The following is a 17,468-nucleotide window of genomic DNA, read 5'->3' on the forward strand; positions in this document are numbered from 1 at the left end:
AGACTTGACAGACTGCTGGGGCAAGTGCTGTTAGTGAGTAGCACCTATGAAGACCGTCATGGCACGCGAGGTGGGTGGCCAGCACCATGCCCCGGCCGCCTTTGTCTCCCGAATGGCGATGTTTGCTCACCGCACCAGGTGCTCATTTGAGGCTCAGTTGACTTAAGGGAGGCCGAGGAGCAGTTCAGATAATCAGCATTGGGGTCGCTGGGTTGGTAGCGCGGCGCGCTAACCACTGCGCCACACTCACCCCCTCGAAGACAAAGATGCTGCGTGTAGCCTTAACAGAATGTTGGGGCAACTGCTCATAATAAAGGTGTTTAGGTTAGATCGCGTAAATATAAATGTGTCGTCAATACACCGCCACCCGACACAGCCAATTAGTAAGATTTGTCACGTAAACAAGACGTGGCAATTAGTTACCACTTGAGCACACTGCTGTGTTGGAGAGTAAACCCACGACATCTACAATTTGAGTACGAAGTTGGCGATTACAACAACAAGCAGCGTGGTCAGGCGACTCGTCGAGGAACGGTGATATCATCACCGTGTGACCCATCAGGCTTATCGCCCGTGACCCTCTGCATCTCTTGGGGGCCGTCCATAAATGACGTCACGCACCTATGGGGGGGGGGGGGGTCAGACATTTGTGACGATGTGTGACGAGGGGGCGGGGGTTTGTGAAATGTGACGTCACATCAAAATGCGCAACTGTAAATGAATATAGACGACACGTTCTACTTAATTAAGAGTGCAGCGCCACATTAAATACGCACTACAATGACAATAGTTTAACGCGAGTTGAAGCATGTTTTATTTGGGCGGGGTGGTGGCAGAGTTTTGTGACGTCATATTTGAGGCGGGTCTGACATTTTGTCACGCCGTGTGACGAGGGGGAGAGGGGTTAAAAATTGTCCAAAATCGCGTGACGTCATTTATGGACGGCCCCTTAAGAAACGTCAGCGAAGACATCAATGTCGCCCCCCCCCCCAGCGGGCTCGCCACTACACTGCCCCCCCCCCCAGCGGGCTCGCCACTACACTGCCCCCCCCCCCCCAGCGGGCTCGCCACTGCACTGCCCCCCCCCCCAGCAGGCTCGCCACTACACTGCCCCCCCCCCCAGCGGGCTCGCCACTACACTGCCCCCCCCCAGCAGGCTCGCCACTACACTGCCCCCCCCCCCCATTCAGCCGCAGGGAGCGACGGGGCCAAGTGCCGCTCGCGAGGGCCCCGTCGAGTTGCGCGTTGGACGAAGCAGGCGTGGCCAGTGACGGTGTTCTCACGCGTGGAATGAAGCACTCGGTTAAGGCCAAGTCAACCCAGAAGAGGCCCACGACAAGCTCAGCCTGGCTCTCTTCATATCTCAGAATCCGAACAGAGGGGGAGGGCAGCAGTCGAACCCAGCTGTTGCATCTTCCGCGTGGAGCAGCTGCCCGGGATCACCGGGCGCGGCACACGACGTGTGCTCTTTTACTATTTCGACCCCATCCGAGCAGAATATCCCGAAATGGTAGAGTTCTGTCAGCTTATACTTCTGTAATGCGGGCGTAAATGGGCGGGGCGGATATGACGATCCGAGAGGGAGGAGTCAGGGTGACGTGGGGGAGAAGTTATAGCGGGGAGACAGGAAGCTATCTGGGTCAGTCGGGGGAGTGAAGGGTGGTGAACACGTTGGGTGGTCGCCGTGCCTCAGCCTGGTGGCTGAGGGGCTCATGACGGCGCCAGCCAGCGGGGTGGAAGAGAGAGTGGAGGATTGAGGTAGGAAGTGGCGAGATAGCCACAGAGGCCACGAAGGGCTGAGGTAGGAAATGGCGAGATAGCCACAGAGGCCACGAAGGGCTGAGGTAGGAAATGGCGAGATAGCCAGAGGCCACGAAGGGCTGACATTGGGAGGTGGCGAGATCGCCACGCACGGAGGAACAGGGAGCAGAGATGGAGCTGCTGGGGGAGCAGCCATAGGGCTGTACCAAGAGCCTGCAGCGGAGCTGCAGGAGCGTGGAAGGCTACGGGAGCGAAGGCAGATGTGGGGCTGCCAGGGAGAGAGTCTCAGGAGGAGTGCCGTGTGGGAAGGAGAACTGCGAACCCCAAATAAAGGACACGGAGTCAGCAAGAAGTGTCTGAGTCCTTTTATTACACTGGAGTCAGAAGTGAAACGGCATCTCAAAACAACTGAGAGAAAGAAGAAAAAAAAATATTCCTGCTACATCATCCGACGACGACGACCTTCCTCAGACAGTGGACCTGCCTGCGATGGAAGAGGAGATCCGTTCTGGAACGAGTACGGGTCCGGGTGAGCAAGGTGTCGCCGCGTCGGTGGACCTGTCTGTGCCGGAGGATGCCAACTTACGATGGAGACAGATGGTGATGCAGATGGGGACCTTGAAAATCGTGCTGGCGCGACTGTGTGAGTTCACCACGCCGAGGACGACGTCGGGGAGGCCCGGTGGTGATCCGCAGGCCTCTGCCTTTCCTGCGCTGCCAGCGCCATTGCCACGTGGCACGAAGACGCCATCTTGGGCGTGGCAGGGGAGAAACGGCGGGAAGCCGCCATCTTGTCTTCACCGCGGGGGGAGGACGCCGCCATCTTCAACATCGCGGCGGAGAGGCAGCCTTGCGCTGCCATCTGGAGGTGCCGCGGGGTGAGCAGCCTGCTGTGAGCTGCTGTTTTTCGAGGGGGTGCTGCGAGGAGAAGACGCCGATGCTGCAGCTGCTGGGGCGGGAGCTTCCCGTCCTGGTTCGGGTGCGTGACAACGGAGCCGTCAAGTCGCCGAACGAGTTCTGCGAGGTGTCTCAAGTTGCCACCCTGCCGTCCTCTTCTTGCTGCAGCCCCGGGCGAGTCATAACGATACGCACCCGGCCTTAACACACACCTCACTCATCTTTCGAGGGCCGGGGGGGGGCTATTTTGGTTTTCTCTTATGACTCGATTGTGCGGAGCGCGGTTCGGACTGTCTGTATGTGTGTGTAATAACGATGAACGCGCTATCTGCTTGTTGCTTGGTGTCAATGTAAGTGTGTGCGTGTGTTGAGAATGGACGGAGAGTCTGCTGTATTTGCTGAGTGTCAAATTGTGTGTGTGCGCTGCTGCGTGGAGTTGTTATCTTGATGGTGAAGTTAATTATTAACTTGGGAGCGTCGGGTATCTTGCGCTGTATTATTTGTGGGTTACCTTGTGCGATGGGCTTAATTGGAAAAAAATAATATATATTTTTTTTGGTGTATTGTGCTGCGAGGTGCTGTGTGCGATGCGATTGTTGCAAGAGAGAGAATAATTGTGTTGTTGCTGCAAAGTTACGACAGGATTAATGGTGTGTTGGTTGCCTGCAGATCTGCTTGCTATTGTGCTTAAATGTACGCGTGTGATCGCGATATGCTGATTGCATGTGCTGTTATACCGTTCTGTATGGTTATGGGGTGCGATGCAGTGGTTGACTATTGGAATTGAGATTGTTATTATATTGTGCGTACCTGTTGGAAATTGCTAACAAATTCGAGGGGGACCCAAATATTTGGTTGTATGGTTGTTGTGCACACGAGATTGCGTGTATATTATAGAGGGGGACCATAAAATTTGGTTGTATGGGTGTTGTGCACACGAGATTGCGTGTATATTATAGGGGTAATTTAGCTTTTTGAAAATGAGGGTGCGCGATGACGCCGTTGTGGGTGTCTCAAAGGTTAATGCTAATGGGACCGTAAATTGGCGCCAAGTGGCGTCGCGTTTTCGGTTGATCGCATGCAGCCACGAGTTGCTTGGCGAGTTGGGTTGTGTAACCAATGTGGTTGGTAAAATATTGGTTAAAAATTCCACGATATGACAGCTGTGCGCAGCAAGCTGGGGCTGTGCGTCTATCGTTGGTGGGGTTGTTATAACGTGACGGGGGATGCGTCTTGTGACCCCCAGTTAAGGGAAGCTGGGGTGCACGAATGGAGAAAACTGGCCACGTGTTCGCACGTTGGGCCGCCATTTTGCGCGCACGCGGGGTATGGTGACGATGCGCTTTGCGGAAAGGGCCGCCATTTTGAGTGCGCGCGAGATATTGCGCGAACGCGCTGGGCGAAGGGCGACGCCATTCTTGAGCGCGCGGGAAAAACCGGGGTGGGGCAAATATTTCATCTGTTATGCCTGCCATTGTTGATTGGGTGATGCACGAGTTGTGGTCACATCGGCCTATGGCTGATGGCTGACCTGACAGCCCGGAGGCGAAACCTCCGTGGTATGTCTTAAACTAATGGGCCATGTGCTCATATGGCTCGGGGAGTCATGGTTCAGTTGTGCGGGGGCAGACTGAACCTGGTGTGCCGGGGGCTCACGGGATCTGGGTTAGGGTGTTATTGTCTCTATAAGAGAACATTGCCCCGTGGGGGGAGTACAGAGGGTCTGGCATTGCTGGGGGATGAACCTTCCCTGGGCTATAAAGCATCGGACTATACGAGGCTGGTGTGTGTCCATCTCTGATGGGATAGTAAGGGAGGAGCGTGGCCGAGTTGCTGCTCATCCCCGAAATTGCACTAGCTGAGAGTATGGTCAGTGGATGTTGCTGGGGGTTGACGACCACGGTGGGGGTTAGGGCGAGTTAAACGTTACCGCTGGGGAGCGTGGCTCTCTCCATGCGAGGGTGTGCGATTAGGCGTTTTGTTGGGTTGCTGAGAGTGACCGTGGGTACATGCTGTGTACGTGCGATGTCTGTGCTGGTCCTCAAGGGAGGACTGCTGGTGGGTAAGAGCAGGAAATTTTGTTGTTGTTGTCACGTGTAAATAATATTGTTGTTAAAATGTAAATACTGGGGCATCCATTGCGTTATTTTAGGTATTTATGGGGAGTTTTTTTTTAAGCGGGCTGGATTTACGTCATCTCCATTACCCTGAGGCCGGGTGGCTGTCGTGTACGACATGCGGATGTGCGTTGTTGTGCTGTGCCTCAGGGGATTGGATTCTCCTTCTCGTCACAGATTCTTCAGCTCCCGTCGCACTGGGTGTTACCTGGTGTGCTAGCTGGATGAGGACTTGAAGGAGCAATTGAACGCCGTTCGTCATTCTGCTCTACCACTTGCTCTTTGACGTTGGACTTGAGCCGAGCGGATGGAACTGCAACATGGACACGCACTAAAACATCACATTTCTGGGTTGTGCGCGTTGGCCGTTCTTGCGTGTCAGTTGCCGTTTTTGTTCATTGTGCCATTTTTATTCTTGTTGATGTTGCGCGGAGGACAGGCCGGTGTTCTGTTCCAGTTCCTGATACCTCCCCTTTCGTTGCTTGTGTTGTTGTTATAATCTCCGTTGTGTCTGGGGGACTCCTGTTTGTGATGCCTTCGCCCGCATTATTTTGTTCTGTTTCAGCCGAGGACGGCTGGGATTTTCTGTACGGGGGAGGGTAGTGTAATGCGGGCGTAAATGGGCGGGGCGGATATGACGATCCGAGAGGGAGGAGTCAGGGTGACGTGGGGGAGAAGTTATAGCGGGGAGACAGGAAGCTATCTGGGTCAGTCGGGGGAGTGAAGGGTGGTGAACACGTTGGGTGGTCGCCGTGCCTCAGCCTGGTGGCTGAGGGGCTCATGACGGCGCCAGCCAGCGGGGTGGAAGAGAGAGTGGAGGATTGAGGTAGGAAGTGGCGAGATAGCCACAGAGGCCACGAAGGGCTGAGGTAGGAAATGGCGAGATAGCCATAGAGGCCACGAAGGGCTGACATTGGGAGGTGGCGAGATCGCCACGCACGGAGGAACAGGGAGCAGAGATGGAGCTGCTGGGGGAGCAGCCATAGGGCTGTACCAAGAGCCTGCAGCGGAGCTGCAGGAGCGTGGAAGGCTACGGGAGCGAAGGCAGATGTGGGGCTGCCAGGGAGAGAGTCTCAGGAGGAGTGCCGTGTGGGAAGGAGAACGCGAACCCCAAATAAAGGACACGGAGTCAGCAAGAAGTGTCTGAGTCCTTTTATTACACTTCCATGGATGGATGGGTTTTGCGAGTTGAGATGATTTAGAAATTTCGTTAAGTGTATCTTTGCCGCGTGGCCAGACCACCAATATGTCATACACATATCTAAACCAAACAGAGGGTTTTAGTGTGATTGAACCTATTGTTTTTGTTTCCACATCTTCCATGTACAAATTCGCCTCCCCGCTCCCTGTGAGCGGGCAGGGCGCGACGTCCACCCCCTCCACTCCCCTCTCCTCCTCGTCGGCCGCCTCTCGCCGGGCTCCCGCCGATCGGCTGATCGGCCCCCCCACCCCAGCGCCCTCTCTGAGGGACATGGGGAATTGGCTGGTTCACTACCGCCCGGGGTTATCCCCGACATGCCCACGTCAACCACCACCACGACAACGAACGCGGTGGCGTGCACGCGCGCCCCTGCAGGCGCGGGTTTTACACAAAGGCCGGCGCTAATCAAAAGAAACGGCGGCAGTACGAATATGCGCGCGAACCCCGCAGGTGGTTAAGCTCTAATCTGCGGCACACCAAGACTTGCGTTAAAGGGCTGCGCGAAATTTTGCGCGCCTCGCCCTTATCGCTATTGTCGCCGCGTCAACACGCTGCGTCAACGCGCGCGAGCGCGGGTTTATCGCACCTCGCCCCCGCCCTAATTACTCATGCGGCACGCTGCAGGCGCGCGACTTTTACACAAATTACCAACACCGCGCCGACGCTGCAGCCCTGCACTCGCTCTCTCGTGCACATCGTCTCGCCGCGCAGTCGCAACACACAACAACCGCAGACACCACGCCGAGGTTCTACCCACACACACAGAAATCACACTGCACCGATACTCTGAACTAAAGTTTACTAATGGCGCAAATACACCCTACCTGGAGGGGGATATTTCGCAGGAAGGAACCCAGCTGCTCAAACGTCCTACCACGTACCTCGAAGCTGGACTCACGGCGTTCCACGGACCCTAAGAGGGTCGGAGGAGGATGAGAGAAGACTTGGCCAATCAGTCTCGCAGCAGCACTCGCTGGCATCACGCGGATGCTGTGAGCGGCCTGAAGAGGCAGGCCCGAGGGGGGGAACGTGGCGCGCGCAGCAGTAAATCCCGCGCCTACCTTTCGATTTCAACTGATGCCCCGCCCTTACCTGGAGCGTTATTTTCCGTTACACCTCGACCCATTGTCTACGCGCCCACCCTCGATCCCCCCACCACCCGAGTGCTGCGGTGGCGGCTGCGGCCAGCGGCGGCGGCGACCACCCGTTGTCCTTGTCTCTTGTGTCCTTCTTGCTAAATGTCCCGTCCTCCGTCCTCCCCTCCGAGTTATACCTCATTGCGGTTGGCCCAGGGAAGCCTTTCTTTCTGCGCCCATAAAATGTTAAGATAATTTAGGGGCACCGCAATGTAACCTGTCATGTGGGGGTCGGCCAATCTCCTGGCACCGGGAAAACGTGGGACTCTCCCTCTAGGGGCCCTTCGGATTAAAACCCGATGCGCCAGGCAACCCCCCGTCAGGACACCACGTGGGTGCGCTGCGTGCGGGTGGCGTCTTTAGTTCGGGGGCCGGGAGGGGATTGCGGCGTTTGCGGAGTTGCTCCGTGGTCGTGGCACCACGAGCCCATTGCTGCTCCTTCCTTTTGTTTGCAGAAGTCACCTTGCCACAAGAAGTAGGTGTTCAGCTAGTCTTGGGATATCTTGGGCTAAACCATTGTTCGTTACCAGAGTGTCAAGTAATTGAATTGACTCGTTGACCAAAACCCTCGTGAACAGAGAGGTCACATCAAAACTTACGAGAATTCCATTGGGGTCAAGCCTAATATCTTTAATTATATTAACACAGCGTTTACCGAAAGAAAACGCATACTGACGCCTATCTGAATGCAGTCAAACCATCACTAAGCATCAGAAATCTGTTCTTATCAAGACGCTCATTCATCGAGCTAAGAAAGTGTCAGATGGTGACAGTCTGATAAATCAAATTAAACATGTTAAAGAAGCGCTGCAAATGAACGGTTACAATGATGCACAAATCTACAGGGCATTAAATGCCAAAACCAAATAAAATAACACGAGCATTGAAACTGCCCAAGTTATTAAAACGATCAAAATACCGTACATTGCGGGAGTAACTGATAAACTAACCAGATGTTTGGAAAAACAAAACATCCGAGTCAGATTTGGCACGGTACATAAAATACATAAATTAATATCTGGTACATTAAACGAAATAGAAATAATTTTAACCATTCGAAAAGCTACCGAATTAGTGCTGCGTGGAAGCGAATCATCAAATTAGAGATTTATAAATGCATGCCTATAAAGGCCACCATACTTGAATAGGGATTACCGTCGGCAGGGCTATTTTAATACACACAGTGGACAGGAAGGACAAGATCAAAGGGCTCGCATATGTGCGTTGACTCATTAACCCCCCCCCCCCCCCCCCCCCCACTTTGTACAAGACCACATCTACGCCTCTATGTAAGGAACGAAACAGGTGGACTTCTCCACAAATCTGGCTGTCGTATGATGAAGCTGGTTGTAATTACTGGCGAAACGTTGTACCCAGATTGCAAATGTTGCGGCTTGGCTCTCCAACACAGCGGTGTGCTGTACTGGTAACGAATTGGCCACGTTCTGTTTACGTGGAAAACCTTACTAATTGGCTGTGTCGGGTGGTGGCAGGTTTTAACGACATGTTTATATATTTACACGATCTAACTCAAAAAACCTCTATTATGGATGATATTGGTCGCGAAAGCCTCCGTGTTAAACATTACGGATGATATTGGTCGTGAAAGCCTGCCACGTGTTAAACGGACTTATGTCGCGTACAGCAGTGAGGTAGGAATTGAGTGCTCCACCCCCAGAAATGACAGGACTCCAACTTGGGCAGAATGTGTCCTCTGTAGCGTCGTGGTAATCGCTGGGAGTTAACGAACGGCTTCTCCGATACCTCCTGAGCCAGATCGGTAACAGCGGTATTCCACGGTAGGACACGGAGCCTGCTGCTGTGCCATGCAGATTGACGGTCCGACCGCGAATAAGAACGTCGTCGTCGTCGTCATCATCGCGAGGTTTGGCCGCAGGCGGCGTAGCATTGCCCCGGCCTCGTGTGGATACAATCACAGGCGGGTTTTTATTTCAGTCGAACGCGACCAGGCATTTGTCACCCCCCACCCCCAATCAGGACGTCGCCTTCAAATCGGCGGTGACCGATGTGGTGAAGCATCCGCATGGGGGGGGGGGGAGGCGGGGCGGCGAGTGGGTGGGCGGCGGTGGCAGAAATCCGGTCACCGCGCGACGTTGACGTGGGCGTCTCTCTGCCTGTGGCCTGGGTCGTGCGCAGGTCTGGGCGGCCTGTTCGGGTGGCCGGACCTGGACATGGACCCCGTGAGTCCGACCTGCAGCCTGGGCGACTCCGTGTGCACAGGTCAGAAACCGCCCCCGCCCTCCAAGCACCCCTTGACCCCCTGACCTCTGCCGGCCGCCCCCACGGGACCGCCACCACCACCACCACGTCCCATCTCCACATTGCCGGTCACACACACGACCGTCGCGGCCGCGGCTTCTCACTTCTTACCCCGGCACTCGCCGGAATTGTGCCACAGGCTTCGTGTGGAGTGGGGTATTCGCGGCGTAAGGCACTACCACTGGAGCCTGTGTGCGTCATAAAAAAACGATATTATCGTGACCCACGTCCCTGTTATCCTACGAAAAGGTTTATACAATTAATCTCGACAAAATATGGCGAAATGGATGCACTGTGCGATAATTCCCGGAAAAGTGTTCTGAAGTCTTCCGGATGTCCTTGCCGAATTATCCAATATTCCGAATTATGTACAATGGCAATAGCCAGTGCCTCTTGCCCCAATAAAAAAAAATCCTAATTTATTTTAAAAACTCTTCACATACCATAATACAGTGATACCTCGGTTCACGAACTTAATTCGTGAACTGACTCTGGTCGCGAACCGAATTGGTCGTGAACCGAGGCACATTTTCCCATAGGGTTCAATGTAAATCCGGTTAATCCGTTCTGACATTTTTTTTTGGTTTTTGAAGCACAAAAATATTAAACAAATTACAATACACATTAGTACTGTACAGTATAGTAATGTATAAAGAGAGAACACTAACCTTGCTTGAGATGACTTCAGTAAGCACTCAAACGGGCAAACTGTACAATACAGTAAGTACAGTACAGTAGTACAGTACAGTAGTGTATGTGCTAAAAAGCACACCAAAAAGCAAAAAGTCACTGAAAGTGTCTTCACAGTACTCACAGTACTTATTTCTGCGTCTCTTCTTCTCTCCACGATCTTCCTACAGGAAGTCACGACCATGTGACAGCCTGGAAATAGCATTAAAATGGCCGCGGCTCCTGTTCGTGAACCGAAGCGGAGTTCGTGAACCGGAGCATATTTTAATGAACTTTTCTGTTCGTGAACCGAGTTGTTCGTGAACAGAAGCGTTCGTGAACCGAGGTATCACTGTACAGGGTTTTTTGAGTTAGATCGCGTAAATATAGAAATGTGTCGGTAAACCTGCCACCACCCGACACATCCAATTAGCAAGGTTTTCCACGTAAACAGAACGTGCCAATTCGTTATTAGTACAGCACACCGCTGTGTTGAGCAAAGCCACAACATTTACAATCTGAGTACGACGTTTCGCCAGTAATTACAACTAGCTTCATCAGGCGACAGGCAGATTTGTGGCGAAATCCTCCTGTTTCGTTCTGGATTTTGCTCGCGAGATGTTCAGAGCGGTGTGCAGCCCAGAGTATGCGGGCGTGTGGTTGTTTGGGTGTGTGGGTGTGTAGGCGTGTGGCTGTGTGCTGGTGTGTGGGTGTGCGGATGTATGGGTGTGTCAGCGTGTGGGTGTGTCTGGGTGTGTGGGTGTGTGGGTGTATCGGGGTCTGTAGGTGTGTAGGCGTGTGGGTGTGTCGGGGTGTGTCGGGGTGTGTGGGTGAGTCAGCGTGTGGGTGTGTCGGGGTGTGTCGGGGTGTGTGGGTGTGTGGGTGTCAGCGTGTGGGTGTGTCAGGGTGTGTCGGGGTGTGTGGGTGTGTCAGGGTGTGTCGGGGTGTGTGGGTGTGTCGGGGTGTGTCGGTGAGTGAGCGTGTGGGTGTGTCGGGGTGTGTGGGTGTGTCAGCGTGTGGGTGTGTCGGGGTGTGTGGGTGTGTCGGGGTGTTCGGGTGTGGGGGTTTGTCCGGGTGTGTCGGGGTCTGTTGGGGTGTGTGGGTGTGTCGGGGTGTGTGGGTGTGTCAGCGTGTGGTTGTGTGGGTGTATCGGGGTGTGTGGGTGTGTCAGCGTGTGGGTGTGTGGGTGCATCGGGGTGTGTCGGGGTGTCTGGGTGTATCAGGGTGTGTGGGTGTGTCAGCGTGTGGGTGTGTCGGGGTGTGTCGGGGTGTGGGTGTGTGGGTGTATCGGGGTGTGTGGGTTTATCAGCGTGTGTGGGTGTGTCAGCGTGTGGGTGTGTCGGGGTGTGTCGGGGCGTGGGTGTGTGGGTGTGTCGGGGTGTGTGCTGTGTGGGTGAGTATGGATGTGTGGGTGTGTCAGCGTGTGGGTGTGTGGGTGTGTCGTGGCGTGTGGGTGTGTCGGGGTTTGTCGGGGTGTGTCGGGGTGTGTGCTGTGTGGGTATGGGTGTGTGAGTGTGTCGGCGTGTGGGTGTGTCGGGGTGTGTGGGTGTGTCAGCGTGTGGGTGTGTGTTTGTGTCGGGGTGTGTGTGCTGTGTGCAATGCCGGGTTGCGGTGTGTCCACGTGACCAGGTGTCCTGCAGGCGCTGTCCGTGGTGCTGATTGCGATGTCCTCTGTCTCCCCCTCTGTCTCTCGCTCTCTGTCTCTCGCTCTCTGTGTCTCTCGCTCTCTGTGTCTCTCGCTCTCTGTGTCTCTCGCTCTTTGTCTCTCGCTCTCTGTGTCTCCCTCCCTCTCCGTCTCCTCGCAGAGTCCGACTCCGCGCCCTTCTCTACCCCTGCCGACTCGCCCTCCAAGCCCTGGCCGGGCCCGGACTTCGGCAGCGTCGAGGGCCAGGACGCCGGCTACGGCGCCTACGCCGGCTACGCTGATCTCGGCGCGGCGCCGCCACCGCACACGACGCCGCGCACGGCCCCCGAGGTGCCGGTGCTGGCGCTGGGGGTGGCAGCGCTGCCCATCGAGTGCCGCGTGTGCGGGGACCGCGCCTCCGGCTTCCACTACGGGGTCCACGCCTGCGAGGGGTGCAAGGTGGGGCAGGCGGCGGTGCTGGTGCCGGCGGTGGTGGCAGTTGTGGTGGTGGTGGTGCCGGCGGCGGTGGTGGCGGCGGTGGTGTTGTGGTGGCGGCGGTGGTGTTGTGGTGGTGTTGTTGTGGTGGCGGTGGTGTTGTTGTGGTGGCGGCGGTGGCGGCGGTGGCGGCGGTGGTGGTGGTGGTGACGGTGGTGGCGGCGGTAGTGGTGGTGGTGGCGGCGGCGGTGGTGGTGGTTGTGGTGGTGGTGGCAGCGGTGGTGGTGGTTGTGGTGGTGGTGGCGGCGGTGGCGGAAGTGGCAGCGGTGATGGCGGTGGCGTCGTAATCTGAGCTCACCCTGGCATTGCGTGTTATTTTACCACTTTTCTCATTGTTTACCTTCTCTTGATGTATTTTTATCACTTCACGAGGGATTTTTTGGTTTGTTATTTTTACAACGCGAACGCGCACGTCTGCGTGTGTGTGTGCTTGTGTGCATTTGTGTGTCTGCGTGTGTGTGTGCGCATATGTGCGTGCGTGTGCTTGTGTGCTTGTGTGCCTGTGTGCATGTGCATTTTTTATGTCTGCGTCTGTGCCTTTGTGTGCTTGTGTGTGTGCATGTGTCTGCGTGTATGTGCATGTGTGTGAGTGTGTGTGTGCGTGTGTCTGCGTGTGCGTGTGTGCAAGCTCGTCTCTGTAAATGTTTAAATGTTTTGTCATAAATCGGGCAAAGTGCCCCTGAAACCGCAGTGGTACGGAAGGCGCTCTGTAAATAAAGACGATTATTGCAATCATCATCGTCATCGCAATTTAAACTAAATTACTTTTTTATTTTACCAGGTAAGGCCCCACTGAGCTACGTAGCTCTTTTTAAGAAGCAGCCTGGCCATCACAAGTGATAGCTCAACAAAGTGGCTTATCACTTGTAATGTTGATTCTAAATCTGGAGGGAGAAACCAGAGGACCCGGAGGAAAATCCACGGGGAGAGAGGGAGGCACTCCAAACTCCATATGTACAAGAGTGAGGGTCGGGATCGAACCCCAGGACCTCCCGCATACCAGGCGAGGTAGTTAACATCTCGCCACCGTGCCTTCAATTACTCCACTCGTCACGAGGGTCGCTGTGATGGAGCCTGCGTTGTCTCTCCGTGTCGACGGTTCGCGACCACGCTTTGCTTGGTTGCTGGCCGTGTGGCGTTCCCACCAAAGGCTCGTCGTAAACTCTCCACCCACCCCACGCAGCCAAAGCAAACATTTGCAGCAGCTGATCCCTCTGTACACTCCCAACGAGGTCGCCGAGATCTTTCGATCGCCTTCTCAGCACTCCCGAGGTCGAGGCTCTGTTCCTGCAGGGCCCATCGGGATTTTCCCAGTGCAGTGAGAAGACAATCGGAGTCGTTAGATATCTGTAAGTCTCTCTTGGAATGTAAGAATAGGGTTTACCCTTTCTGGCAATAAAACAGTTAAGATGTTAAAACACCAAACCAAAACCTTTTGCAAGGAATCACGTCTGCATTAACCACATATACTTGTGGTGAACATGCAAACAAAACACATGCTCTGATAGTATGTACATTGTCTTTGAAACTGATTGGTCCACGCCAGAGACAGCTTTCTTTAGAGCCTCGTCTCAAACAGAGTTAGACCAGAGGACATCGCCAAAAGGCGAACAGCACAAAGACAATGCCACCATCAGGGTCAGCAGCTACATCATAGGACCTCTCTGGGAAGCTTACCTCTTTAAATTGGGCTCAACCCCATAATTCTGGCCGTTTCACCCTGCAGTTTCTGTTTACTCTCCTGGCTTTCCATACACGGTGGTGGCGAATTGGGATCCGCGGATGAGATGCGCCACTTTAGACATGTGGATGATGATCACAGTCCGTTTTATCCTACAGCGCGGTAGTAGTTGTTGTTGCTTTCCTGAAGAACGCCGCGTTATGGAAACATCGCGTTATAATAAATATTGCATAATAGTTAAGGTAATAAAGCACGGTCCGCGATAACACGTGAGATGCGTACACAGGCGGAACAAAGATTGAGGCGCGTGGGTAGCATCTAGAAGCACCCAGCAGCATCCCGCCTTGTGCGATGATAATAATGCCGAGGCAGCCGTACAACCGTTTATTCCTACTCGGGCGACACAGTTCCGTTGATTCGATACGAACCCTTCACCGCCGATCGTTACGCGGCCTAACACTAAACTCGGCAGTGCATCAGAGCCCTGGCTGCGAAATCCCCGTGCCGGGTTCTCAGTGCCGCTGTCACGGCCGTTGCGGCGACGGCTCCACCGTGTGGGAGCATCCACTTGTTAGCTGGTGACGCACTCTCTCTAACTCTCCTTCTCTCCCTCCTCCCTCCCCTCTCCTCCTCCCTCCTCCCAGGGATTCTTCCGCCGCACGATCCGCATGAAGCTGGAGTACGAGAAGTGTGAGCAGCGCTGCAAGATCCAGAAGAAGAGTCGGAACAAGTGCCAGCACTGCCGCTTCCAGAAGTGCCTCGGCGTGGGCATGTCGCACGAGGGTGAGCGCGGTGATTGAGATCGCCCGGAGAGACAACGACTTGGGGGAGGCCTTCGTACAGCAGTGGATAGTGACAATAACGATGATAACCATGATGATGATGATCATGACGCTGACCATAACGATGATGACGATGGTGATGATCATGACGATGACCATAACGATGACGACGATGGTGATGATCATGACGATGACCATAACGATGACGACGATGGTGATGATCATGACGACGACGATAATGATAATGATAAACGCCTTTTGCCGTGATCGTGAGGATGCCGGCATCTGGCAGCAGATAGATTCTGTTGAATGACGACGACGACGGTGGCGGTGACTGCGTGGCACCCACAGCGATCCGGTTCGGGAGGATGCCCCAGGCAGAGAAGGAGCGGCTCATCGCCGAGGTGTGCGCCAACGGGCTCGTGGGAGGGCCCATCTCGGCCTCCGCCCTCCTGGTCTCACGCGGCGGCGGGGGGGGCGGGGGGGGAGCCCGCGGCACCGGTGGGGGGCCGCCCCGGTGCTTGGCGGTGGGGGGGGTCTCGGGAATGGTGGCGGGGGGGGGCGGCGGAGGAGGAGGGGGGGGGGGCGGGGGAGACGGAGGCGGCTGCGGCGGGTGACCTGCGCTCGCTGGCGCGCGTCATCCAGGAGGCCTACCTCCGTATCTTCCCGCTCTCCAAGGCCCGGGCGCAGGCCATCCTGGCCGGCAAGGCGGCTGGCAGTGCGGTGAGCATCGTGGGCGGCAGGGCGGCACGAGGAATCAGCGGAAACGCGCGGTTCGCCTTCCCTCGCGGTCCTCGGAGACGGAGAGACGGAAGGGGAGGGAGGCGAGACTCAGAGACAATGGAGGGGGGGACAGATGTGGCCGCTGGCTGATTGCCGAAGCTCTGTTGTCCTGTGTTGAGATTTTCAGCTCGTTTCATCAATAGCAGCTAGGAAACTAAATAAATCAATCAATACAAAGAGATGTTGAGCCAGGTCAGCGACCCTGGGGGAATTCTTGGCACCCCCCGGCATGCCACGTCCAGTATACAGCCTCTTGCCATCGCTGTGGAGTCTACACGTCATCACGGTCGTCTCCTGTAGTCTATCAGTGACATGGAAAATATTCAGTTATAAACCTGGGTCTCTGTATAAGTCGGTGCGTCCATTGTGTGTGGATCTCTTATCTAATTCTATTCGTCTCTTTGTAAGTCTCCATGCAGTGCCACGAACACGCAATTGTAGGGTGGTGCCTTTACATTGACGATGCGGCACCGTCCGGCTTTTGGCGCACTCGGTTTAGCGACGTCCGACCCTGACGATTTCGTCTCTCGGTCCGCCACATCCCGGCAGGTGGTGATCCACGACCACGACTCGCTCGCCCGGGCAGAGGACACTATCCTGCACAAGCTGGGCTACGGCACCATTCACGAGAGCAGCGGCGCCATCGACGTCAGCCTCGCCAGCGTCGCCACCGGCGGGGGCGGCTGTGGCGGCTGCGGCGGAGCCTGCGGCGGCGCCGGTGGCGCCACGGGGGACGACGGGGCGGCGTGCGATGCGGCGGCGCGCGGCCGAGTGCTCGGCAACGACCGCATCTTCATCACCGTGGTGAGCGGCGGCGGCGTCGGCATCGGCGGAGGAGGCTGCGGTGCCGACGCTCAGGCCGACCTGCTGCGGAAGGGCGCGCCGGAGATCCGCATCTTCAACCGCTGCCACTACCGCGTGGTGGAGTCCGTGCGGGAGGTCACCGAGTTCGCCAAAAGCATCCCGGGCTTCATGGCCCTCGACCTCAACGACCAGGTCACGCTGCTCAAGGTGTGTCCCGGGGGAGGGGCGGGCGAAGGCGCGGCTACCCGGTTAGTGGGCGGGGCTAACTGCGTAGTGGGCGGGGCTAACTGCGTAGTGGGCGGGGCTATCTGAGCGGTGGGGCGGGCCTACGTGGGCAAGGGTTGGCAGTGGGGTGGGCGGGGCCTGCGAGCTAGTAGGGGCGAGTGAGTGGGTGGGCGTGGCTATATGGAAGTGGGCGGGGCTGGCACAGAAAGGGAGGAGCTACAGCTCACCACGACGGTTGAGCCTTACGGAATTACCGTCACTGGAGCTCGATGACTAACTCCAGCTTGCCCTGTGTGCCCGTGTGCCCGCCACGCCAGTACGGTGTGTACGAGGTGATCTTCGCGATGCTGGCTGCCCAGATCAACAAGGACGGGCTGCTCATGGCGTACGGCACGGCGTTCATCACGCGCGAGTTCCTGCGCTCGCTGCGCACGCCCTTTTGCCACGTCCTCGAGCCCAAGTTTGTGTTCTCGGTGCGGTTCAACGCCCTGGCGCTGGACGACACCGACCTGGCTCTCTACGTCGCCGCCATCATCCTGTGCGGCGGTGAGAAACACTGACCGGTCGATCGATCGGTCGCCCCCCCCCCCCCTCCGTCTGTGGTGTTCATTCTGGGCTCTGTGTTGAACTTCTTTCGCGCCACACGTAGCCAAACGAGCTCCCCATCACCTTGTGGCGGTGAGAGACACCGATGCGTCGCCGCCACCTGCGATGTGCAGTCTGGCACTGAACTCGTTTTCTTATTGCACCAGGTAGGACCCACTGAGCTACGTAGCGCTTGTTCAGGAGCGATCTGCAGGCTGTCACAGATGACAGCTCGACGAAGTGGCTCGTTGACGTATGGACATTTATAGCAGTCAAATTCTCTAAACACGCGACGTTGATTCTAAATGTTGAGTGCAAAACCGGAGGACCCGGAGAAAAATCCACGTGACCACGGGGAAAGAAATACACAGCAGGCGTCAGGGTTAGGATCGAACTCACGTTCTCCTGTATACCAGGCGTGGTAGTTA

At 55.8% G+C, this 17,468-nt stretch overlaps 1 protein-coding gene across 1 annotated transcript in view; it reads left to right on the forward strand.

Moving 5' to 3' along the window:
* Nucleotides 1-17,015, forward strand: part of LOC133342505 (peroxisome proliferator-activated receptor alpha-like) — a 41,282-nt gene extending 24,267 nt beyond the window's left edge. Inside the window, exons 3-9 of the mRNA XM_061551657.1 lie at nt 9,270-9,353; nt 11,867-12,144; nt 14,506-14,644; nt 14,995-15,170; nt 15,217-15,366; nt 15,976-16,437; nt 16,773-17,015. Coding sequence (XP_061407641.1) covers nt 9,270-9,353; nt 11,867-12,144; nt 14,506-14,644; nt 14,995-15,170; nt 15,217-15,366; nt 15,976-16,437; nt 16,773-17,015 — 1,532 coding nt within the window. The remainder of the gene's footprint in view (nt 1-9,269; nt 9,354-11,866; nt 12,145-14,505; nt 14,645-14,994; nt 15,171-15,216; nt 15,367-15,975; nt 16,438-16,772) is intronic.
* Nucleotides 17,016-17,468: the final 453 nt, after the last annotated feature.

Source organism: Lethenteron reissneri, chromosome 15 (genome assembly GCF_015708825.2).
Source record: "Lethenteron reissneri isolate LAM-NWPU_2019-01 chromosome 15, ASM1570882v1, whole genome shotgun sequence".
Classification (NCBI taxonomy): Eukaryota; Metazoa; Chordata; class Hyperoartia; order Petromyzontiformes; family Petromyzontidae; genus Lethenteron; species Lethenteron reissneri.